The sequence below is a fragment of the Dysidea avara genome, chromosome 7 (assembly GCF_963678975.1).
Source record: "Dysidea avara chromosome 7, odDysAvar1.4, whole genome shotgun sequence".
NCBI lineage: Eukaryota > Metazoa > Porifera > Demospongiae > Dictyoceratida > Dysideidae > Dysidea > Dysidea avara.
The window spans coordinates 10,365,746-10,388,550 of NC_089278.1; the positions used below are offsets into that span (position 1 = coordinate 10,365,746).

The 22,805-nt window shown below is 38.3% G+C and overlaps 7 protein-coding genes and 1 non-coding gene across 9 annotated transcripts in view; 3 read left to right on the top strand and 5 right to left on the bottom strand.

The window, feature by feature from the left end:
* LOC136262248 (general transcription factor 3C polypeptide 6-like) overlaps positions 1-185 on the bottom strand; it is a 679-nt gene extending 494 nt beyond the window's left edge. The window contains exons 1-2 of the mRNA XM_066056456.1: positions 145-185; positions 7-98 (exon numbers count right to left, since the gene is read on the bottom strand). Coding sequence (XP_065912528.1) covers positions 7-98; positions 145-154 — 102 coding nt within the window. The 5' untranslated portion in view covers positions 155-185. The remainder of the gene's footprint in view (positions 1-6; positions 99-144) is intronic.
* Positions 167-1,019, top strand: LOC136262247 (uncharacterized). The gene is made up of 3 exons (XM_066056455.1): positions 167-460; positions 535-724; positions 773-1,019. The coding sequence occupies exons 1-3, from the start codon at positions 225-227 to the stop codon at positions 881-883; spliced, it is 537 nt and encodes a 178-aa protein (XP_065912527.1). The 5' UTR covers positions 167-224; the 3' UTR covers positions 884-1,019.
* Positions 874-11,926, bottom strand: LOC136262239 (serine-rich adhesin for platelets-like). The gene is made up of 14 exons (XM_066056446.1): positions 11,770-11,926; positions 11,555-11,656; positions 10,458-10,607; positions 4,538-4,654; positions 4,369-4,483; positions 3,659-3,789; positions 3,512-3,609; positions 3,367-3,467; positions 3,183-3,257; positions 2,985-3,132; positions 2,784-2,928; positions 2,674-2,736; positions 2,473-2,622; positions 874-2,424 (listed from the first exon to the last, which is right to left on the bottom strand). The coding sequence occupies exons 1-14, from the start codon at positions 11,836-11,838 to the stop codon at positions 1,003-1,005; spliced, it is 2,886 nt and encodes a 961-aa protein (XP_065912518.1). The 5' UTR covers positions 11,839-11,926; the 3' UTR covers positions 874-1,002.
* Trnar-ccu (transfer RNA arginine (anticodon CCU)) lies at positions 3,842-3,914 on the top strand. The gene has a single exon. It is a non-coding gene; the product is annotated as a tRNA-Arg (tRNA).
* Positions 11,927-11,980: 54 nt separating the features above from the next.
* On the bottom strand, positions 11,981-13,847 carry LOC136262243 (tRNA (guanine(6)-N2)-methyltransferase THUMP3-like). The gene is made up of 9 exons (XM_066056451.1): positions 13,625-13,847; positions 13,489-13,569; positions 12,874-13,439; positions 12,747-12,816; positions 12,579-12,697; positions 12,438-12,525; positions 12,365-12,378; positions 12,184-12,307; positions 11,981-12,132 (listed from the first exon to the last, which is right to left on the bottom strand). Exons 1-9 carry the CDS (start codon positions 13,787-13,789, stop codon positions 12,022-12,024), a joined length of 1,338 nt encoding a protein of 445 aa, XP_065912523.1. The 5' UTR covers positions 13,790-13,847; the 3' UTR covers positions 11,981-12,021.
* LOC136262241 (nucleolar complex protein 4 homolog) lies at positions 13,811-16,522 on the top strand. The gene is made up of 16 exons (XM_066056449.1): positions 13,811-13,972; positions 14,020-14,128; positions 14,180-14,286; positions 14,679-14,884; positions 14,927-14,960; positions 15,014-15,122; positions 15,171-15,226; positions 15,290-15,340; positions 15,398-15,509; positions 15,558-15,618; positions 15,665-15,775; positions 15,823-15,896; positions 15,941-16,030; positions 16,074-16,168; positions 16,215-16,337; positions 16,384-16,522. Exons 1-16 carry the CDS (start codon positions 13,868-13,870, stop codon positions 16,483-16,485), a joined length of 1,545 nt encoding a protein of 514 aa, XP_065912521.1. The 5' UTR covers positions 13,811-13,867; the 3' UTR covers positions 16,486-16,522.
* LOC136262244 (protein FAM50A-like) lies at positions 16,387-18,795 on the bottom strand. 2 transcript variants are annotated; one of them, XM_066056453.1, is made up of 11 exons: positions 18,654-18,795; positions 18,512-18,599; positions 18,365-18,458; positions 17,997-18,177; positions 17,312-17,378; positions 17,200-17,261; positions 17,070-17,146; positions 16,967-17,021; positions 16,795-16,914; positions 16,580-16,690; positions 16,387-16,525 (listed from the first exon to the last, which is right to left on the bottom strand). In XM_066056453.1, the coding sequence occupies exons 1-11, from the start codon at positions 18,762-18,764 to the stop codon at positions 16,502-16,504; spliced, it is 990 nt and encodes a 329-aa protein (XP_065912525.1). In that variant the 5' UTR covers positions 18,765-18,795; the 3' UTR covers positions 16,387-16,501. The 2 variants fall into 2 exon arrangements, with proteins under 2 accessions (XP_065912525.1, XP_065912524.1); XM_066056452.1 differs by having other exon boundaries at positions 18,512-18,766.
* LOC136262240 (carnitine O-palmitoyltransferase 1, muscle isoform-like) lies at positions 18,764-22,141 on the bottom strand. The gene is made up of 22 exons (XM_066056448.1): positions 21,826-22,141; positions 21,650-21,762; positions 21,541-21,598; positions 21,430-21,488; positions 21,297-21,373; positions 21,155-21,245; positions 21,070-21,097; positions 20,965-21,017; positions 20,826-20,912; positions 20,670-20,773; positions 20,559-20,620; positions 20,410-20,508; positions 20,306-20,355; positions 20,167-20,251; positions 20,012-20,118; positions 19,891-19,957; positions 19,746-19,835; positions 19,625-19,695; positions 19,442-19,570; positions 19,263-19,386; positions 19,057-19,210; positions 18,764-19,001 (listed from the first exon to the last, which is right to left on the bottom strand). Exons 1-22 carry the CDS (start codon positions 22,087-22,089, stop codon positions 18,892-18,894), a joined length of 2,082 nt encoding a protein of 693 aa, XP_065912520.1. The 5' UTR covers positions 22,090-22,141; the 3' UTR covers positions 18,764-18,891.
* Positions 22,142-22,805: the final 664 nt, after the last annotated feature.

Consider the following 22,805-nt stretch of genomic DNA (forward strand, 5'->3'; position numbering starts at 1 on the left):
GTTTACCAGCATTGTGCATGACCCTTTCTGGCGCAGTATGGTTGGATCTGGTAGTCCTTGAAACTCTACAAACACCAGCTGCTCTTCCTCTTCTACTTCTGGTTGTAAAATGAGTAATGTTACAAGTTGAATAAACGTTTTTACCTTCTGACATTATTCTTGAAGCGCTTAATTAAGCGATTGGCCAAGTTGGAGGCGCTTAACAATTAAGGTGACAAATATGTATGGCAGCAAACGAGTGGCATAAGCAGCACACCCCTCGAAGGTGGCACAAGCCAGAACCAAATTGGCAGAAAATGCCATGGCATCCTGGTGGACAGACCATACACACGGAAACTGTAGATGACGATTTCGTAGAGCAAAACAAGAGGTTCCAAAAGAAGCGAGGTCAATATATGCATCAACTACAAGACTGGAAAACATACTACTACGGGAGCCCAGAGGAACAACTCGTCTCCAAGTTAGTTAGCTAATTTCTTATAGGGGCTTACTATACCAGCAGTACAATAGCTAAGTATACTGTGTGTTCTATAGGGGTAAGATGAGAAAAGAATTAAAGAGACAGATCAAAGAGTTGGAAGAAATCAACAGTTACACGAACTATGCAAAGCAAGATGACAGTGTGAAGGCCATGGAAGACGTGAAAAGACAACAAGAGGAAGAACAGAAAATGCAGGAAGAACAGACCAAGAAGATGCATGCTTTTCGTGATGATAACAAAACTGTAAGGATTACTTTTCTACTTGCATGCTCTCCATATCACATTGCATAGATAATGGAAATACAAGCAGAACAAAGGAGAATAACAAGAAAACTGGACTGGAAACATGACCAAGAATTACTGCAACACAACCCAATAAACTGGAGCTGTAGTTTGAAGTAAAAGATGAGAAGGCTGGTGACAATCGTCACCATGCAATATTCAATATTGGTGTAAACGTGTGAATATAAAAATTGTGTATGCTGTCTACACTATACAGAAAATAACAATTAATACAATAGTTAAACAATAAATTCATTGTTGTCATCATCTCCTTCAATTATACCCATGTCAGCTAAGCTCTTACCAGCTGGCAATGTGCTTGACTCAAAAAGATTAATTTTCTTTTTCACACTCCCTGTACTGATGGCAGTAGAGCCTCGTATAGTTATTTTGGATTGTTCTATGGCCAACTTTGTCCATGTTTTCATTTGAGCAGGACCAACAGATACGGAATGATTTAGAACATCTTTTCTATTGCTGCCGGGTGAATAATTGGTACCATGTTGTTGGACAGTGGGACGAGGGAGTATTGAGCCAGTACTGTTTGATCTGTTCAAATTAGTCTCACCGGATGGAGGACTGGAATCTATAGGGAAATGGTCACTGTCCTTGGAACCAACTGAGTCTGGTGGTGTAACAGTGAACTTTCCATTACCAATGGGAACAACATTCTCATAATAGCTGGATGGACCAATGGACTGGACTCTCTCAGAAATTTGTCTGTCTCGTGGAGTGTCTGCTACACTACAAGGAGCTGAAAAGAAAATGGAAGAATTGCAAGTGTTGGGCTTCATAATTGGTTCCATCATATCATAAGCACCAGATTTGCCTTCAGATTTTGGGATGTCTTTATTTGGTGTAGTTGTGGTTTCTTGCTTTTCTGCTGAAGCCTGAGCTGATGAATCACTTCGTTTCTTTTTCAATTCCCAGGACTGGTATACAGGATTAATGCCACCTACTTCAATAATGGAGGAAGACTTTGTCGCTTTTTCTCCAGAAATAGCAGCAGATTTAGTGGCTGACGTAGAAGCCTCACTGGTCACAGTAGGGTTGTCACTGTTCTCAGATGAAGCACTTGTGACAGTAGCTGATGACTCACGATTGTGTGTTGTTGGTACAGGTTGGCTAACAGTTGTAGTGGTGGTATTAGCAGTATCACTGTCAGTGGAGGTCACTGTGGTTGATGTCACTACAGTTGAAGATCTAGTGACATCTTGTACATCACTTAAAGCGGTTGAACTTGGGGTTGGAGAATCAGTAGTAGTAATAGTAGGAGGAGAAGTTGCTGGAGGATACAAATCTGAGGAAGTGGAAGCTGGAGAGTTGACTGCTGGAGAAGGCAGGGTATTCATGACCTCCACTTGGAGATTACTACTACTTCCAGTAGAAACAGGAGCATCTGGAGGTGGCTTTACTGGACTTCCCTTTGACTGCTTGAACTGAACATTCTGGTAGCAGCTTTTAGGGAACACATTTAAGTACGACTTCTTGGGTGGTGCTGAGCTGGTAGGAGATTTTCTGTCATCAGCAAAAGTGCTATCATCACTGTCTGACTCTTCAGCAGTAACTTCCACTCCATTAGTACTCATGGGTGGTTGGCAGCCAATATTTGTGTCCAAGTGTAAAAATGACTGATGTAACAGCTCGTATCGCTCAGCAAGCTATGGGAGAGTTGAGAATGCATACAACTTCTACAAATAATAATATACCTGTAGGTGAAAATCTGCTTGTTTTCTGAGATAAAGTGCCATCATATATCTGAAATCAGCAATAAGGTTACGATGTAAATAATCAAATTCTGCCAGCACAATGTTGTGAAGAGTTTCACAATTTTGTTTCATTGTTTCTGCATTCTTTTTCTGCAATGAAAATCATAACACAAACCCTCCAAGTGTACCAGTGTGACATACTGTGTCCTTTTCTTTGCTGGTCTCATAGAGTTCCATGGACTCTTGATGCAACTTCACCAATCCCTATTGAACAATGCTAGAATCACTTTTCTAAAGAGAGGCATACTTACAGGGATTGTGAGGATGATGCCATTGTAATCTGTGATTAAGTCAGTCAGGGTTTGATCCATGATGCCATGTTGAAAGTTAAACAACTCAGCAATTCTGCAAATCTCAGTCCCAACTTCTTGCAAATCAGACATTAGGGTAGTAAACCTATGGAACACATGCAGCATAATGAACTGCATGAAAATAATTTGCCTTTAAATTACTCTTTAGAGTCCTTCCATCCCCAATTGTAGCTTGGTGCTTCAGTGCTTTCTTCAAGCTCAGCAGCCGATCGCTGAATCTGCTTTTGAACAGAACTCATACCTGTAACTGAGCCACTTCCCTTTCTTTGTGATGACAAAGTCCCAGAATCTACAAAGGAGGACACTACAAAGAACAATTACAATAATCCAATTCTTTACTTCTATTTTCTAGTTGTGTGCCCTTTGCCAATTTCTGTAGGTTGCACCCCAGCTCATTCATATTGAGGGCAATAGCTAAAACACAGTCAAACAACTGACTAATACTTATCAAGATATAGATATATATCACAACTAAGTATATAAACAGGTTAGCTAACAATAACATTACAAAAGTGGCACATACATCCATATCCATCTCCTTGCTTTTGACAAGCTTGCTGTACTGGGAGTATGTTGGACTCCAGTAGTCGCATAAATTGTGAAAACTTATCAACATACACCAACCTACAGGAAACAGTAGTAGCCTACACATCACATTGTAAACTCACTCGCTGTGAGGGACATTGTGCTGAGGATATTCCACAGCTGAATAGATAGCCGGTGAAAACAACTTCTTTGGTTTATGTTTACTGCCAATCCTCCAGTCCTGTGGAAGTGATACTGTAGGTGACAATTCAGCAGATTGGTTTCGTTACTTTCTCATCCTTCAGCATTAGAAAGTCTCGAAAGACCTTGGAGTGAGCAAACACTGGATGACAAGCACATCTATTCAAGAATCTTTCCAATCCGCGTCGACGATTGTACACAAATTCAGGGTCTAAATTCCCTACAAGAAAATAAATTTAAATACGGGTAAAAGTATTACTTAATTTATGGTTGCCTCCGTAGCCTAATGGATATGGCATCGGCCTCCTAAGCCGGGGGTTGCGGGTTCGAGTCCCGTCGGAGGTGATTTTTGTCCTTTTTCTCTTTTATCAACCTTTTTGTTGCACCTTTTTTTTGCAATTACCTCGACTAGTTTTGACAATAACACAGAATGACAATACCATTCACCACAAAGACAAGTAGAAGCAAACACGTTTGTGAACGTTAATCCATCATAGAACACAAATCATATCAAAGGCAAAATTAGCACATATTATTAGACTATAAATTGTGCAACTAAAAGTGTAGATGTTCTACATACATAATGGGCAGGACATAAGGCTGTGATACCCAGAAGGACAAGCATAGTATGCCAAAATTATGGTTAATATTTTTGGGCAGGAAATACAAACATTTTAACCTTAATGAAAGACACAGTTTACTATCCCACAAAAAAATACACATAACACGACAGAGAAAACGAATGTATGCTTGTTGGTCATACAACATTCAGACTGACATTCACAACACTTATCCACACCTGAATATTGTTTTACTGGCATGGGAGGTAAACTCAGGCAGGGGAAGAGATCAGCAAGACGATCATACAACCACAAAAAGTGCTTGTATCTTCTACTGACAACTGTTCCAAGTACCTACAATATTAACAGCCATTAGAGATGCACACTGGCCTAGACCAATGACCTCACCTCTGTTTCAACAACATAAACAGTGTACTGCTTTATACCATTATAACGTGTTTCTATCTGAGGATCCCTCACTATAATAACCATTGGCTGTTCTACTGGCTTCCACTGAGGGCCAGCCTATAAATACAAATGTAACAATGTACTGATTGTAATACAGGAAGCTTAGTTACAAGGTGAAAATACATGTCCTAAAAAACGTGTGCACTAACACATTTATTGGTACTTTTGATGGGAATGACCACAACATGGAATAGCAGCACGTGCATATATAGAAAACTGGATCTAAACTTAAATTTTCGGAGCGTACTTCCCATGGCTACACAGTTTAACATCATTCTACCTGCGTTGTAATAAGAATTAAAATGATACGTAGGGTCTTATCCCGTGAGGCCAAAAGCAACTTTTTGGTAAAGAAACACACAAACCATCTACATACCTTCATAAAAATTAACGATCCATAGGTGCTCCTATAAGTTTGATTCACAACCAAGTCATGTGATTTAACCCACAATTGAAACTAACAAGAATTTGAATCACAGAAATATGAGTCATCATCACTTCATAACTGTATGTAGTTAGTACAAGTATTAGGAATTTTAAACTAGAGTAGGGACAACGTAGTACCACGATAAAAAGTACTGAAACAAGCTGGTATGTAATGTCCAACTGCTGTAAAACAATAGAAGCAAATATCCTTACTGTGCTGTGGAGATTGAAACCCACAGTAGGGATCAGAGGAGATAAGACATGACATCACAATAGCGTCCTGTACATTTTGACATAGGGTTGAGTTCTAGTAAACCATGAAGATTAGCGTTGTATTTATTGTCAGAAATAGTAATTCAAATAGTGAAGAAATCTTTTTATCTACTAAGCCCCTCTAAGCACCAGCAATATCACGGTGAATTTTGTAATAGAGCATTATTTAGACTATGGTACGCATATTATGCTTTGAAGTTTTGTCGTTAATGAGGTATTTAAAATACAATAGATACCCGGGGTAGGTATCTAAACTGGTTAGATACCCGTGACAATATTATTTGTCACGTGTGCCAAGTGTTTTGCTAGATTCCAGTCACAACAGCCATCAGAAATCATCACTAGAGTGTGAAGAAAACATCCTGGATAATAGAGATGATTGTATTCATCTAGGAAGCCTACCAGTGAGTTGTTTTAACACTAATTCGATCAGGAAGCCGCCATTATTGGCAGTGACCAGAGCCGTACGAGCCATAGTCTAAATTAGTTATTGCCCAAATCCACGGTATCTTCACTATTTTAGAGACCTTCGGAAAGGCACATAATCACCTCGGGCTTTGCCCTCGGTGATTATTGTGCTATTCCTCAGGTCTCTAAAATAGCAAAGATACCTTGATTTGTGCGATAACCTACACTTAGAATAAATTCTGATCTTAGTTTCAGGTACCTGTGTTTTTGTTCGCTGTATTCATAGTTGTTAGTAGCAAATGCAATCGACTTTGGCATCTACAATGATGCAACTAGCTGATACATTAAGTTTTTCATCTCGTAATTATCATTGGAATTCAATTAAATTACGCAAAAATTGTACACGTTATGACATCATGTCCTAACCCCCCCCCCGAGTATTCAATTAAATTACGCAAAAATTGTACATCATGTCCTACCCCCCACCCCGAATAGGGATATTTGCTTATTATCATACAGTACAATAGTACTGTATAGTAGGGGTTGGTAAGAAATATGGTTTTGTGGATTTTCGCACCTTAAAAAAATGGCCTTGCAATAAGTTTTACCCGAAAAAACCACCTGGAATGCATTAGTACTGTTATAATGATGCTGTACCTTGGGTAAACGAAGCGAAAAGTCGAATGTTTCGATGTACAGTGAGTTTTAAAAGAATTCGAAAGCCAGCCTGCTGTAAGACCCGGTAGCGCTAGGTGTACGGCTCCAGAAATTTCAGACAGTCAAGGCAATGACAGCGGATTCACGAATCTGTTGTTTCGATTACGTTCTGTCCACTGCACCATGCTGTTTGCTTTCATCAATCATCCGCTTCTTTTTTCTTCTCCAAATAGTTTCGGCACTTAATAGTTTCGGCACGCGCCACAACCCAAACACGTGATTTTAATGAAGTGTGTGTAACGCTCGGTGCGTAAGATGAAGGTGAACGGGTGTAGTGCCCAAGGAGTTGTCTCTTAACACTGGGTAGTCGTTTTATATAGTCTTAATTACCAGTTTAGCTTTTTGTGAGGTAGCTAGCTAAAAATCTCTTTGAGGGGCGGATCCATTTCGGGATCCAGACTTTCTAAAAGCGAGGGTTCCACTCTTATAATGGTGGACTCTCCAGCAATGTTTTACTGTAAAATCATCAACATTTAGGCCATTAGAAATGCAGCTGAAGCCTTAAATAGTTGCTGTGATAGCTTTAAACATAGCTATGCTCTAAAAGACAAGACTATAATTATTTTAGAGGCGCTTATTGTGTACGAAGGTAAAAGCATAGGGATGTCTATTACCAATGGTAAAAGATAGCTGCTTCAAGTGATATTTATACTATGTGGAAAAAAAGTATAATATAACTAACTAGCTAGCTAGACAAAAAAAAGTAAACAAATTAGCTATTTAAAAATTTAAAAAGGAAGTAGGGGTTGATCTTGGGATTGATATACACGCTACAAAATGTAAGAAAACAAGCTCAAAATGTTACAGCTGAAATGAGAAATGATCCAGCAGTAAAAAGTAAGGAAACAAGATTAGACGACTCTTGCTAAAATGAGACACACTTTAATCCCTACTTTTGGCTAATTTGATGGTTTCATTTCAAGATGCTAGTCAAAAGTAGGCATTAAAGTGTGTCTCATTTTAGCAAGTAGTCGTCTGATCTTGTTTCCTTACTTTTTACTGCTGGATCATTTCTCATTTCAGCTGTAACATTTTGGGCTTGTTTCCTTACTTTTTGTAGCAAGTGTATCAACCCCGACCTACTTCCTTTCGAAATTTGAAATTTTTAAATTGCTATTGTTTTACAGCAATTAGACATTACATACTACTCCAATCCAGCTTGTTTCGGTACTTTTTATCGTGGTACTACGTTGTCCCTACCCTAATTCCTAATTTTTTCTTATACTTGTTTGTGAACATCTTCAGCAAGTTCATGACCACTAAACACACTGTATAGTAGTGCCAAATTAATCTAACTGGATATTTGAAAACAGGTCTTTTAACACTTATCCATATATAGGAGCTGAGTATAGAACTAAAAATTTTTAAATCTATTTAGCAATGTTGGTGCTAGCTATTGACCAGATTTGATGTCATTAGTTTCCTCAATCTCTCTGAAGCTATGAATCATTAAAGTTGGTAAATTGGATGTGTAACATGGAAAGACCCCTTTTCACAAAACCGGTACAATTATAGTTAATGACAGCACTATAGTAATATTATACAGGTATATGCAAGTAGTCAGCAAATCTTTGCTGAATAGCTAAATGTATAACACACCACATAATTATTGCCAGGGGCGGCAGAGAAGGGGGGGAGCAAGGGGGCTGCAGCCCCTGTGAAAAAATTATGGGGGGGCTTAGTCCCCTAAAATTATCTGTAGCTGTGATGAAGAGCCTTCAATAATTCGAGATACTCTAATAGAGCAGTTACAGTATTCTCAGTGTAGCAAGCTATGTATGTAGTTATAAATAAGGAGATATAGTCTAGTTGGTGGAGGGCAACTATTGCAAGCAGGTAGTGACCTTTTTTCTTGGTCTTTGACTTACAACTAGACCATGGTATCACCAACCTAGACCCCAGCCCCCTGTAAATAAAGGTGTCTCCGCCACCTCTGATTATTGCTAAAGTGTATTCACTTAGAAGTTCATCAAGTTATTTATTTTACTAACTTTGTTTACATGGTAATAGTAGCACTTAGCTATAGCTACATGTGGTTTGCTTGACACATCATGTGAAGAGACACAAAAAAAAGCCATGAAGGAAAGTCTGGATAATGATGAAGTGAACAAAAGAAGTAGCTAGTGCAGGTGCAGATCTGGCAGATGCCTAACTGAGTCTAACTGCTGACAAATTTTTCCTCTAATAAGTTCATCAGTCAAAGAAACACTTATTACAAGATTTTATATGACAAAACACTTACTTCTACCTTTGTTTATAGCTTAAATATCACTTGAAACTGCTATCTTTCCGTGATAAATGCCTCTAAAAATAATTATCGTCTTTATCCTCTAAAGCAACTGTTAAAGGCTTCAGTTGCATTTCTAAAGGTGTAAATGGTAAGATTTAACAGTGAAACATTGCTGGGGAGTCTACCATTAAGAGTGGAGCTTCCCCTTTTAGAAGTCTGAATCCCGGCGCGCCTGCATCAGTGTAGTGAACAGTGCCTTGGCACGGTCACAGCAAACGTTCAGAAACACAAGTAGCCAGCTAAGTAAACTTTGCTAAAAACAAAATACTTGTCTCTGATGATATTGGACAGCCCACTCGGCAGTCAGCACTGCAACGTCTACAACATGTGTCCACGGTGTACACAATATGCAACACTACATTGCATAATGTTGCCATGCCCATAGATGGAAGCCCCTACTATCAATGAAGAACCTTCACTGGTACAGAAGGATAAAAGGTAACGCAATAGCGCACGTATTGTATGCTTACCAATGTGTCAATGTGTCAAAGGTTTCTTCTTAAGTGAATTTCGTGAAAGAAGTAGGGCTGTAGCTCTACCCAGTTTTCTGCTATGCTTGACTGAATACATCAGGCAGGCAGTAGAAAATTCTGTCAAGTAAAAAAAAAATTAAATTCTGTAGCAACTTAACAAAAACGTTTAATTTCTGGTCAATCTGAAAGCACTTTTGGGCTTGATTTTACTCAACCAATGCTGTCATGTCATTGTGAGGAAAAATCGAGGGAGGTTTTTGGGTAATATTTTATCACGGGCCATGCCCACACCTTCATTTTCCCTACTATACAGTAGTATCGTACCGTATGATTCATTCTACAAGTAGCCCAACGAATAGACTTTCGGTCAATGAGTAGTTTTAGGTGAAAGGATTTAAGTTACCCCACCTAATGTCACCATGTATGACTGTATTGTGTAAGTGTAACATGCACTCCCCTAAAGTTTTATGGGGTTTAACCAACAGTTGAACCTCTGAACATTTAGTTGTTTCTCAGTCAATGTAAACAAGCAAGAGGCAAGCTTTTACACCCACTATTCAGTTTAACAAGTGTTTTACAGGTGACAGCACTTAACATAAAATGTGCAGTTTCAAACTCTGGCCAATGGGATGGTTGCTACTAGTTGTTGTCTTGTTAATTATATGGGATTGTAAACAATAGCTTGTTTACAGGACTATTAGTGACAAGTGGTATCAACTACCAGTTAAAAGAGCAGGTCTTTTAGCTTACATAAAGCAATGTTGTGTATGACATTGCAAGTTCTGCTCAAGTTTTCTGTTCACAAGCAATTTACGCAAGTCTTGTATATTAATTTGGATAAACATTTAGCAAAACATCAATCTGACACTTCTCAATGCAAGAACACACACAGCAGGGGAATTACAATACACCTAGCTCAATAAGTGACAAATGTCACAATGCTATACACAAGATCACAATAACACTATACATCTGCTAGTGGCTATGAACTACTCATAAAAATACTGATGCTAATAAATCCCAACAGAAAAAAACATTTAAGAAATCAAATTTAAAATACTGGCATGTGATCAAGTGTTCACAAATGCTGCTAGACTTTACAAAAAGAGTACATACCACCCAACAGATGCCCTAAAATTGACCAATTTATATTCTTCTCAGTATCAGTTAGACTTTCAATAATAGAGACTACTTCACTCTCCCTATTTGTTAGCAATGTAAAGACTCAACCACCAAACTCATACAACCATACAGTATACTACAACATACTCACCACAATGGTTCCTCTTCGACCATCAACAAATAAATCTGCTGCCTTTTCAGGAATGAAACTAGATTTCTGCTCTGGAGCCAACATGTTGTCAATCAGTGGCTTCTTAGCAGAGACGGGAGCATTGTTAGCACCAGGAGGAGGTGACTCCACCTAGAGTAATAGGGATACACTGTCAATAGCATACAATGAACACACAGAAAAACAAAAGGAATTTAAATGCAGATTGTTACATTTTATTCCACATGTTGAAGTTCTACACAGTAACTACTTTACATACTGTAATTATAGAGCATACACAATTACAAAAGGAGGTACATTGTGATGGGATATGCTGAAGGTCTACCGCCATTTTGGGCTATGTCGAGTAGTTAACTATAATGTGTCATTCATAATAGATTTCTTTTAACTGGCAAGGTAGTCCAATCCCTACCTAAACACTTTTCCAGCCATGATCTCATTATGTAAATTCACAAAGTTCGGTAATAACTACAGGGTTGCATACACATGTCCACATGCTTAGGGAGCCTCACACTAAGCAATGTCTTAGGACAGAACAAAACACAATCGGCATGGTAGTGATTTGCAGACTATATGATTGCCTCTATAGGGTTTAAACTCTTGATTCATGGCTATGATCGCTTCACCTAGTTCCACAAATTATGTGATGAAGAGATTAGCACACTACATCATCAGTTGGTGTATCTACAAATCATACTAATTTACACTATAGTATTTTGAGCCAAATTGTAGGTGTACTTGGAATGACCACAATAACAAAAATAATTTTAAGGCCAATTTTCAAAAACCACCATGTATAGTGCAGCCCCTCAAGACACCCTGAAATATGGCCACCTTGAAAAATAGGGCATTTGTCCATGGTCTAGTTTAAGAACCCGGAAACCAACATTTTAGTACACGTGGTCCCAAGCTTGCATGGTCAAGTGTCAGCAATGCAGGGAGTTCACAATATAATCACTCATCTTGTACACACCAAAAAGTACTGTATTTGGTGTGTACCTCATGCATTACATATTTAGCCATAGATTTATAAACCCCAGCTAATACCTGGGGTATATAAATCTATGTTTACACCTTACCACTCTGACATACGAACTGGGCAATAAGCCAACTTTTCCATCCTTTTCTCCCTCTAACCATCCATTACCAGCATTCCGCCTTATCGTCAACTGGTCTCCTTTCTAAAACAAATGACGAAACTATATTAGCAGTCTAATACGAGTCCACAAGAATTCACACAACACAGATTTCGCGGCTTTCAGGTGCGCCAAGCTTCACGTACTAACTCACACACCTTGAAAGTAAGTTCAATACTGTCAGTAGGATTAAAATCAAATATCGCTTCTACGTTTACATTTTCCATTTTCAGTTGCGGATTTCGAAAGTTTTTACTATCGCCACTCTAACATTTTCGATACAGTCGTCTCCACCTCCGGAAATTATGATAACACAACCGCCCATCACATGTTAACACGTGTTAACAGCCTAGACGATATATACCAATATTCAATGAAATTCGAGATGAAATTATGAATTTGTTCACAACCTATTCGATGGCTTTTGTCCTAACTAGTTCATAAACAGCTGTCTTTAGACCACCAACATTAACCCAAGAAATCCATTTCTTCCTCCACAGATGAAAATTTGCTTTTAATGCCTGCAAAATTAGGATCACTGTAACATCATTATTTCTAATGATCTGACTCACCTGTGTCATAGCCTTAGTGTCATGTGTCAACAAAACTGCTCTGCCAGTACTTGGCCTGCAAATTCTACCCAATTCTAGCAAGGCATTGGGGTATAGTTTCCAGTTATCAACCTTCTTTCCAACCCTAAAATTCCATACAAACCTTACACATTCACAAACTATGTTTCAGTAAAGAGCTTACTTCTTTCCGAAAGGCTATGGATGCACAGACAAGAGAAACAAATGATGACAGACAGAGACAAATGATGACTAACTAGGTCAGTAATCACAACATCAATGCTATGTGCCTTTAATGGTAACTGAGTCACATCCCACTGGATTACACCAACACTGATTGAAGGGCTATAAGATACAACTTTTAGTAACACACTGTGTAATAATATACAAGCCATCACCTTCCACATTCTGTTGCTCTCTGCTTGTTCACATCCTCAACATTTGCCAAGGTTCGTGGTGTGGCCAGTTCATGCATGTCTCCTGCAAGATGGCAACACAGTGGCCAGCCAATTGCAGCCTGCATTCAAACAGTAACTTCACCACCAATTCAGTAAGAAACCACTTGCCTCTATACTAATGGACCCACCGCCACACATAGGATCTATCACTACTTCCCCTGGTTCAGGTTTAGCTAATCTAGAGAAACAGGGATGCACAGCAACAAGTGATATTTAAGACACAATAAATACTTACCTCACCAATCCATAAGCGATTGTTGATCGAAGAGTTGTGGGGCCAAAGTGGGTAATGTTTCGGATATGTCTGCTGTCTTGTGTAAGAGCAACAGAAATTACACAGTCATTATCAACAATCGATACCAACACCTCAATGTCAGGGTCCACTAGTTTCACCTTCCAACCAAACATTACAACGATTCCTGACCCAAAATGTTTAGCTACATCCATTGAACTGACACAATGATTAGTACCTGACCTAGTACAGGTCACCCTAAATGTGGTTCTGTCATCTTCAGATGTTGTCCTGTCATGTTCCAATACTGAAGCACACAGGTCTGATAGTTTCTTTACTTCAGCTTGTTTGAAATGAGGTATTGAGGGTACTGCAACTGCTTGTATTTCACTAAGTGTGTGTGTATGAAGATCGTCTGGTACAAGTTGTTCACCATTGTTGTTTGGTAGTGAGTAATTGTGTGTCTTAGATGAAGTCCAAGTTTTTCCATAGTATGCCTCCCATGCATCTAATGCTGATGTCCATATAAGCTTACGTGGCAAAGACTCAAACATTTCAAGAACTACATCCTTTGAAACATCATAATTACAGTTTTCACCAGTTACGGTAAATACTGACCTTGCTACTAACATCCATTAGTAATTGCTTTAAATCAGCTACCACAACACTATACTTGTCAACTGAACATAACCTTGACAGCTGTTACAAAGGTTTCACATACACAGCCATCCCCCAACTAAATCGATCACTACACCTGCTGGACATTCTCCAATGAGTCAAGTTCAAAGAAGATTTTCCCTCTAGCTTTTTTGCCACGTGTGTTAGGTCCAAACATCTCCCTACATTCTTCAAGTGCTCCAGGCTCTAGTCCAGTCACAACCGTAGCACATACTGTATAGGTAGGTCTACAGTTGGCCATATCGATCACTTCAAACCCACAATTATAAGTTGTAAGTTTATACCCTAATAAAAGAGCCCTTCAACTTTTGGCGTCGTCATGTCCAGTGATGACGTTTCGGATAAGATTGAAGAATTAAAGCTACGAGCTATTGATAGTGAAAAGAATGCAAACTGCCTAGTCGATTTGTTCCCATATCTTTCGGTAAGCCAGTTTACATGTTCAATATGTGTCATACAGTGGCCTTGCAGTCACCAGAAGATGAAGTTGTGGAAGCCTCAGTGAACGCTCTGTGTGAAGTGTTTGTGCATTATGTACAAAACTATTATGATAGCGTTGTGCCAGTACCACCTGCACAATGTAAGCCTTAAACTGCAATAGTCAGTCAGAATGTATGTTTGTATATCATAGGTATTGGGGCTGAGCAAGTATTCCACGGCTGGATGCATAAGAACTATTTGCAGTTAATCCAGGAGCTCCTTCATTTAATGAAGACTCACCACAACCAAGACATCCAGGTACACTGTACACTGATGATGCTTGCTAGTAGTTTCACGTGGCTAGCCCGCTTTTCCTCCGCACAGCGCTTATTGATTGGAAATGATAAGTACCTGCTCCAAAAAAGCAGCTTTTTCAGATCAGGCGCCTATAATTTCCAATCGATAAGCGCCGTGTGGAGAAAAAGTGGTCTGGCCACGTGAGACTACTTGCATAGCACCTATAGCACATCACAACCAAACTGTCGATTTTAGAATGTTGTAACTGCCAGTGATAGCTTATAAACAATTTTTTTTTCAAGCTTAGTAATTATGTATGAGCTAGAGCCTGGAGCATTTGATGGTCAACTTGTGCAATATATTTTTTTAAGGGTCACAACAGCAGCTATTACATATCATGTATTTTATACTAGTTGAGGTCACTGTATAACCTTATGGAGTTGGTGAAGACTGAAGCTACTGCTCATCAGGACACACATGATAAGTTCATAGTTCCTGTCAACTTGTTTAGTCAAGTGGTCACCTGTTTGCTTGAGTCTAACAGCAATCATTTAACCAGCAAATTTAAACGTTTTATGAAGTATGATGATATTCGATTGTATACACTGAAACACACGAGGTAAACACATAAAAATGATTTTTACTTTATTATTTTGTTTAGCAAAATGATGGCCGCTAGGAGTGCACGTGATCAGGTTGGTTTTTTTTGACAGTTTTGTAGTATGCAACATTTACAAATGTCACACAGGATTATGAGGAGTTTGTTATGAGGAATTTTGAGTTGCTTCAGCAGGTAAAAATGCCCACAGAACAAGAAGAAATTTGCAAATTTTTCTGTGGAGATCCAACAATGCAAGGTATTACTACAATAAGCGCTGATAGTGTTTTAGCTAGTGATACTGCAGGCAGTGAAACAATTGTGTCCAAAATTCCACCCAAAAAAGATATCACTAGATTAGAAGTACGCCAACTTATGCATATATATATATATATATATATATCATGTTATTCACACAATTGTTAGGTTCATCAACATAAATTTAGCGATGCTTGGCTGGCTTTTCTCAGACTATCGGTAATTAGTGCTCATAACATATTGAACGTATGTAGTTACAACATTATGTTGTGTTAGATAACTGAAGCTGTGTACAAACAAGTTCTCATTTCACTGGATACTAAAGTGATGCCACACCTCACTGACCCCAGGATGCTTATAGATTTTCTTACAGACTCTTACAATTTAGGTCAGGAATTATTTATGTATTTTAGTTGGATTGTGTAAATATTTGCAGGAGGAATTCACAGTATACTGGCTCTAAATGGTCTATTTATTTTAATAAATGAACATAATTTGTGAGTACTAGTTGAGCTAGTCTGCTATGAAGTTTTCTCTGAACAGGGATTATCCAGATTTCTACACAAAACTGTACACCTTGTTGAAACCACCGGTCTTTCATGTCAAGTACCTGCCACGTTTTTTCTATCTCTTGGACATTTTCTTAACCTCAACGTTTGTAACTGTTATTGGTAAATTACATTATACTTCATTTCCAACAGTCACCTGCCTCTGTACTTGATTGCTGCATTCTGTAAGAAGATAGCTCGTTTGCTGCTAACAGCACCACCAAGAGGTAACAGTAATTCTGATAGGGCAACTGAATGACTGTACTAATAGGGATATTGATTGGTATGGTCACCGTGGTTAACCTGCTCAAAAGACATCCTAACTGTAAGGTTCTTATCCACAGGGCTCATCCACCATTAGGTACAGCAATATAACTTGTGTCTTAATTCAGAGTTATTTGCAGAAAGAATTCCAGAAGTGGACACTGACCCTTTTGATGCTGACTGTGATGATCCCAAGATGTGCCATGCACTGGACAGTTGTCTCTGGGAGCTACAAGTACATTGAGATAGTACACGTTTGATTTGTATGATCTATAATTCAGACCCTCAAGTCTCACTATTGTCCTAAAGTGACAAAATCAATCACTGAATTACTAGAACCAACCAATTTTCTTTCCAAACGTGAAGAAGAGTTGGCACCATATTTGGAGCTCACAGACAAGGAGGTTAGTGATGCTGCTAGCTAGTATGTGTTAACAAAACATGGTACAGGTATTTGAGGAGATGCTTGAAATGAATGAAAAGCCATCCAACAACACACCAAACATGGATACACTGTTCAGTTACATAAGAACAAAATACAATACTATTTGATACAATGTACAAAGTATTATTCATCTGATTTATCAGACACCTGGATAATAACAAGAGACTAATGATAAATGGCTTTACAACATCCAAAACTGACTGTGTATTTATCATATGACTTCTCTGGGTCATAAGGCTCCCATCTGCTAGCTGGAAATATGTGCTTGTTACGCTCATACCAACTGCGAAGGACAACTTTGCCAGCATGAGACTATGAACATAGAAAAAAGCACTGTCAATACAGATTTTTACCTACTGTGCACATCATAACATGTCCAATGGAAGCCCCTACTAATACAATACAAATACACGTACTTCATCCTTTTCAATGTGAGCATCATTCATTAGTCTCACATCATCATGGACATCAAAACTGAACAATGGTCCACTCTTGCCACGAGCTTTAGTCACAATGAAGTCATAAAACGAATGATGCTGTATATAACACAACTGGTAACCCCAGAATGTGCACTTCTTTAGCTCATACCTGAGGAATTATCAAGTCTTCTTTAATGTACATGAGGTTGTCAACACTGGCCACTCTAATTCATGAAATGTTAGAAAGTACAAACAGACAAACTTTTTTAAACCTTAGTTCATTAAAATCCTTTCTTAAAGTTTCCAGGCACTTTTGAAGGAATTTATAAATTGTATCACCCTTCTTCATCTAAAGCATTAGTCACATAATTCACAGGCACATGATTATAGGAAGGTCCTTACAGTGGTCATCCTACGATGGCCAGACCCATCCCAGTAACTGTAAGTGATAGCAATGTCTTCATCTGGGAGGTAATAAATGTTCAGTAGGTGACACAATTAATGAATCACTAACTCTTGATCTTTTCCTGTTGTGCTTTCCACTCATTAGCCAGCTTTTCTCTCTCATGTCTTTCCTTCTCCTGCAGGGATCTCAAAAAATACAAAATTATGCCCCAATACCATAAAACAATAATATTCATGTAACAGAGAGAGAAATGTTTGTAAAATGTGTAAGGGGAAATTTTGCACTTTTATTCACAAAAATCCAGAAAAGACATATGGATGAGCTGCCATAACCCATAACAATCAAGTGATACATGTAACCTATTCACGATTATATTTTCACGAAGTGTCATCACTTGCAAAATTTGACCTATACCATATTGTGTGCATAAGATCACAATTAACAGAATTACACCTCATAAGGAGAATAGATTGGATAATTCACTTCTTAATCCCATTTCTAGGTACAACGTGTACTGCTAGTGTATGACTATCATTTACTATGGGGCACTCAAATAAGATTACCAATAGTTCCTTGCCATCTGTATTCAGGTATGTAATATACTAACAGTTGGCTCTCTGATGTATCAATACAATGAAATTGTCAACATAAAAATATTAACCAGAAATTCTAGTATAGAATCTTTTTAAGATATTAACCAATATAAAAAATCATGAATTTGACTTTTACTGATAATTAGGTAGGCCAATTCCAAATAAACAAGAGGGCTACTAATAACTAAACTATCACAGACCTCTCGGTCCCGGTCTGGAAGGAACGATGTATCCACAGTGGGGTTTTTACCAACTTTCTTCTTCTTTATTTGAATGATGACCTCCTCTTCTTCATGTTCATCTTCTTCGTCACCAAATGATAGCACTCTTGCCTCTAGCTTATCTTTCTTTCTTTTCAACCGAGACTTTCTTTCAGCTCTCCTACGAAGAAACAACATTAGGGGAAGGCCGGTCTTCTTGTAGATGGTATATTTTCTTTTGTATTCTATTCGTGTTGTACTGCAAAGCTTTTATTACTTTTGCTTTTTAGTGTGGAAATTTTCAACTTGAGTACAAAAGAAAACAATACCACCTGGAAACTAAAAGTACAGTATTGTTGTATTCTAACTTTTCTGCTTCGATCTGATTAGCAGCTAGTTGCTTCTCTCTTTCTCTGACCAAGTCCTCCTGCTTGGCCTTCATTTCATTCAGTGTAACAAGGCCTTAAGCAGTCACAGTAAAATCATTAATGCATGCATACACATCATGGTCCTACCAATTGTACTGCTTTTAAGCTGCTCTTCAACCGCATCATAGGTAGAGGAAAATTTGCTTGTGATGTTTTCAAATCTTGCAGCGTGTCCCTTTTTGATAATCAAGGTGGCAGTAAAGTCGTGGTGTGCATTATTTAGACATACCTCCGAAATTCGCTTTTTCATAAATTCAAACTCTTCTTTCGCTTGTTCCCGCTTCTTTAGCAGAGTAGCTGCCCTGTTACCCTCTGATGCTGCCCCTTTGTAATGCGCCATGACAAGACAACCAACAATTTTTTAAAGAAATATACACAAAACCACAATCGATATATATTATTATATCACGTGTACATGTATGGTGTGATGAACAGTCTGCCTGTGTTGTAAACTACGGTAATGATCGTTAAAGATTGTACAGCTCCCTCATGTCGTTTAGAGCTTTCCTTACTTGTTCCATCATGTGTTTTGAGTCAGTTGATGGGCAACTCTTTTTGGAATGCATAGAAAAAGTCACTAATTGAGAGAAGAAACTCAAGTAATACAGACTTCATGTACTTAACAGTCTCACCATTGTCTTCACCATTCACAATGTATGATATGCCATAACCAGTTTCAGTTACTGCACCAAAACCTCCCAGCTGTGCAGTTCTATCTTCTTTGAAATATTTAGTTAGCTTGGTTGGTGTTTGAGACGTGGACAACTCAAAGGGAAGACTAAAGGACTACAAAAATAGTTAATAGAACAAGGAACAAATACAATATTGAATTAGGTACCTTGTGTTCAAATAGTTTTGGAAATGGTTTAATATTTAATCCCTTGGCAATGAGATAAAGACCAAACAGATGTCTGTCAATTCCTAGTCCTCTCATAGCTTCAAATTTATATTGTTCTTGATAGCTACAAATAAAGCATTTTTAATGATATCGTCTGCAATAATGTACTCTTCTCTTACCCAATGGCCTTTTTCAATGCATTTTTCTTGTCTTCAGGTTTAGCAGAAGGATCATCAAACAACCTTGTAAACTGACAAGAGAATTCTGATACAGGACGAATAGTCTCTGTACGTCCTTTATAAAACATCCTAAAATAAACTAGCTGATAAACACAGAGAATGTAATGCTCTATAGATGACTACCTAGTTGTGGCTGATTCATAAGTTTGGACATGCTTCTTGTGAACACGATAATAGGCAAGTTGAATGGCCATCTATGTATATTAAACAAACTAGAAGATTACAGTATAGGTACAACATATACCTGAAACCATCCATCAGGACTAAGTTTAGCCAACTTAGGTATCTGTTTTCCATAATCCATGACACTACAAGCCAAATCAGAATCAGTTACCTAGAAATGAACACAATGTATGCAGTAGTATAGATACTAGCAATATAGCAAATACCATAGCTTCAAAATTTTTACGAGCAGCTGAGATGAAGTGTTCATGATTGTCAAAACACCAGTACAGTCTGTGTGTATGTAGAGTTACAATTATATATTGTGTAAAGAATGCACACTCTTACTTGTTAGGTGGTTCAACATCAATTTCACTCCATTCTTTTTCAATAATGTGCCCTTCTTCATCGTACTCTTCGTGGTGACCTATATACTCCCAAATCTGGGCGGTCACCTAAAGAAATGCCATTAGATATATGCCAATTAAATAAACTACACTTACCGTAGCATCTAGTGCACTGTGCTCAACATTGGCACTGGTTCTGCCATTAGCATTGAAAGCATAGCTTACTCCTTTATCCAGCCACCTGTTTATCATTTAACCCATGCAGTATTACCATCACTGCACACCATTAACAAACCTGTTACTTCCATTTCCAATAAAACAATCATTAGCTCTTTCCGTTAGAGTCTGCACATTAACAATAATAACAGCCCATTTGAGTTTACAGTTTTATAAACTAACTTCTGGTTTGCTACCATCAAACATAAGAACTAGCAAGCAAGAATCTATTGCTTCTAATGTAATCAGATTGGTGGGATTTTGAGCTAAAACTTCCCTTTGCTACAAGTAAAATTCATTATCACAATAGGCAAGAGTTTAGTACTACTGACCTGTGCCCACACATCTCTATCTTGTGCAGTCAGTGCAGAAATAAAGTTATTATCTTCCTCATCTGATGAATAATGTTCATACACGCAATAAAAGCACACGGCTTAACACACCTCCTACACTATCGATTAGCTTTTTAAAGACTCTCTTCATCTGAGTGGGTGGCATTAGATTTCCCTTAGTATCAAATACATTGACCTTAAAGTACTGTCCTTTACTGAGGGAAACAGGACCATATTATTGTTCAACACAAAAAATATATAACATACCTGATGATTACAACATGTCTACTGTGAGGATGTAGTTTCAGCTCATCACAGCTCTTATGTGGAATACGTGCACACCCAGTAGTGTATCTGAAATGTTATTAACATATTAAGGCAAGGATATGCACTCAACACAGCTCACTCAAAATAATGTCCACAAAAAGGGACTAAGTTCTTTCCAAGTGCATTGGGTAACTATAAATAATGCATATAAGACTGGTAGAGTTTTACTGCCACACCAACATACTTTGCCTGCTTTCTCTTCCTTCCAAAATCTACATGTACATATTAGTATATTTACAGACACATGAAAGATAATACGAAATTCTCACTTTAAAGAAAAATATGTTCTCATTGCGGCTCTATCAATTTGATGTGGAGATTCAGCTTCCATAGAATCCAAAGCAAAATAGTTAGAATTTACTGTTATACACAGTGATACATTGTGAGCCACAGACGTGTGTAAAAACTTACTCAATAAAGAGCTCCTCCCACGAAGGTAAACATATTCTATCCAGAGATCTGAACACCAGTTACGTGATCTCCAAGCCCTAGCACATAGGTATATGCAAGGTAAGTATGTGTGCCAGCTGTCATGTATGCTTACTGAAGGTATAGCATACGATGGATATAAGGTCCCTTTCCATTTAAAAACTCTTCCACTGCCTAACATAAGTCACATGTAATATGGCCTCATCTCATAAGCTCCATCAAATACCTCCTCAGCTTCTTTGTACTCTTCATCACTCAAGAGTGGCTTTACAGTCACCAGGAACCTGCATGCATGTAGTTTGATTTTATGAAATCGTTTGATCACTTGTGTTTACCTTCTGCAAGTTGCCTTTAGAGGTGGGACTGGCAGGGTTGGTAGCATGTCTTGGTAACCGCGAATTCCAAGGTTCTTGCTGTTCATCAACATTTTCAGACACACGGCCCATAACTGTAATAAATTGTAGGAGACTTGTTAATGCTAGTGTCTCTTATGAGATCAAAGGTCACCTACGTAATCAAGAAAGTTGGCCCTACCGATAAACCAGTGATCATAGGACAACAGAAGGCGTATAACCCTGATTCGTAGGAACGAAAGAAAGTACCAAATCGCGGACCCAAACACAAATCCCATCACTGCCCAAGTAATTAACAGTGACCATCCGGGAGTGACCACTGGCAAACGATTGACCAAAACATCATCCTTCAATACTCCCCACATTGACAGTGACATGGCTAACGTGGCTCCTGCCACACCAGTCAGCAACAACATACCCATCTCTCACAAAGGTCACTCTCTTCGCGCGGTATGTGCTCACGTGATCACGCGTGATTACATACTTGAAAGGACCGACAGTTTATGGACATTCTAGCTACAACTGCATATTTTCTTCATTATTCTCACTGCACTATGAATACTACCATAAGATATTATCCAGGACAAGCATCCAAATATAGTACCCCCAACTGAGTCTAATAGATTGTGCCAAGAGTAACTGATATAAAAAATTATGAACTCTCGATTGTACATTTCTTTGCTCAAGCTACAATGTCATTGCATACATGGTATGCATATACACTTCACTAGTATACAGTCGATAGATAGCTAAGTATACATAAATTGAACAGTGAGTCTACAATTAAGTTACACACAATGTCACATAGTTTACATATTGTCGTGTCTAATGACTACTCTTCCTTGCACATGGCAACATAACAATGTAGCCCACTCAGCTCCTTCAACACACACATGACTCAACTTTCCACAATAACGCTGAAGTGGCTGAATGTCTACTTATATTTGCAATATTTGGTCCTTCTTTACAAAAGGGGTAAGTTTTATCATAGTAATTATCACAATGTACGTAGCTATACTTGTAAATTTTATTTTTGCTATAAAAATTATCAATGTACGCATTGTGCCTTATCTTTAACTACCAGCACACCTGTAAATAAATCAATTGTGCATTTTGTAGTAACTTACATGCAGGAATG

What these genes read in the sequence shown, in the direction of transcription:
- LOC136262247 (XM_066056455.1), top strand. Translation starts at nt 225, where the DNA reads ATGGCAGCAAACGAGTGGCATAAGCAGCACACCCCTCGAAGGTGGCAC. An exon ending in GAGGAACAACTCGTCTCCAA is followed by an intron (nt 461 to 534) that starts GTTAGTTAGCTA and finishes TGTGTTCTATAG; the next exon opens with GGGTAAGATGAGAAAAGAAT. An exon ending in TTCGTGATGATAACAAAACT is followed by an intron (nt 725 to 772) that starts GTAAGGATTACT and finishes CACATTGCATAG; the next exon opens with ATAATGGAAATACAAGCAGA.
- LOC136262239 (XM_066056446.1), bottom strand. Translation starts at nt 11,838, where the DNA reads ATGGAAAATGTAAACGTAGAAGCGATATTTGATTTTAATCCTACTGAC. An exon ending in GTATTGAACTTACTTTCAAG is followed by an intron (nt 11,657 to 11,769) that starts GTGTGTGAGTTA and finishes CATTTGTTTTAG; the next exon opens with AAAGGAGACCAGTTGACGAT. An exon ending in GCCAGTAAAACAATATTCAG is followed by an intron (nt 3,790 to 4,368) that starts GTGTGGATAAGT and finishes ATTTTCTTGTAG; the next exon opens with GGAATTTAGACCCTGAATTT.
- LOC136262243 (XM_066056451.1), bottom strand. Translation starts at nt 13,789, where the DNA reads ATGGCCAACTGTAGACCTACCTATACAGTATGTGCTACGGTTGTGACT. An exon ending in TAATGGATGTTAGTAGCAAG is followed by an intron (nt 13,440 to 13,488) that starts GTCAGTATTTAC and finishes GATGTTTCAAAG; the next exon opens with GATGTAGTTCTTGAAATGTT. An exon ending in AGAGCAACAGAATGTGGAAG is followed by an intron (nt 12,526 to 12,578) that starts GTGATGGCTTGT and finishes TGTATCTTATAG; the next exon opens with CCCTTCAATCAGTGTTGGTG.
- LOC136262241 (XM_066056449.1), top strand. Translation starts at nt 13,868, where the DNA reads ATGTCCAGTGATGACGTTTCGGATAAGATTGAAGAATTAAAGCTACGA. An exon ending in AAGATATCACTAGATTAGAA is followed by an intron (nt 15,227 to 15,289) that starts GTACGCCAACTT and finishes CACAATTGTTAG; the next exon opens with GTTCATCAACATAAATTTAG. An exon ending in GCTAACAGCACCACCAAGAG is followed by an intron (nt 15,897 to 15,940) that starts GTAACAGTAATT and finishes CTGTACTAATAG; the next exon opens with GGATATTGATTGGTATGGTC.
- LOC136262244 (XM_066056452.1), bottom strand. Translation starts at nt 18,764, where the DNA reads ATGGCGCATTACAAAGGGGCAGCATCAGAGGGTAACAGGGCAGCTACT. An exon ending in AATCAGATCGAAGCAGAAAA is followed by an intron (nt 18,178 to 18,364) that starts GTTAGAATACAA and finishes GTTTCTTCGTAG; the next exon opens with GAGAGCTGAAAGAAAGTCTC. An exon ending in AAGGATTTTAATGAACTAAG is followed by an intron (nt 17,022 to 17,069) that starts GTTTAAAAAAGT and finishes TTCATGAATTAG; the next exon opens with AGTGGCCAGTGTTGACAACC.
- LOC136262240 (XM_066056448.1), bottom strand. Translation starts at nt 22,089, where the DNA reads ATGGGTATGTTGTTGCTGACTGGTGTGGCAGGAGCCACGTTAGCCATG. An exon ending in TGGGAGGAGCTCTTTATTGA is followed by an intron (nt 21,246 to 21,296) that starts GTAAGTTTTTAC and finishes TGTGTATAACAG; the next exon opens with TAAATTCTAACTATTTTGCT. An exon ending in GATGTTGAACCACCTAACAA is followed by an intron (nt 19,958 to 20,011) that starts GTAAGAGTGTGC and finishes ACATACACACAG; the next exon opens with ACTGTACTGGTGTTTTGACA.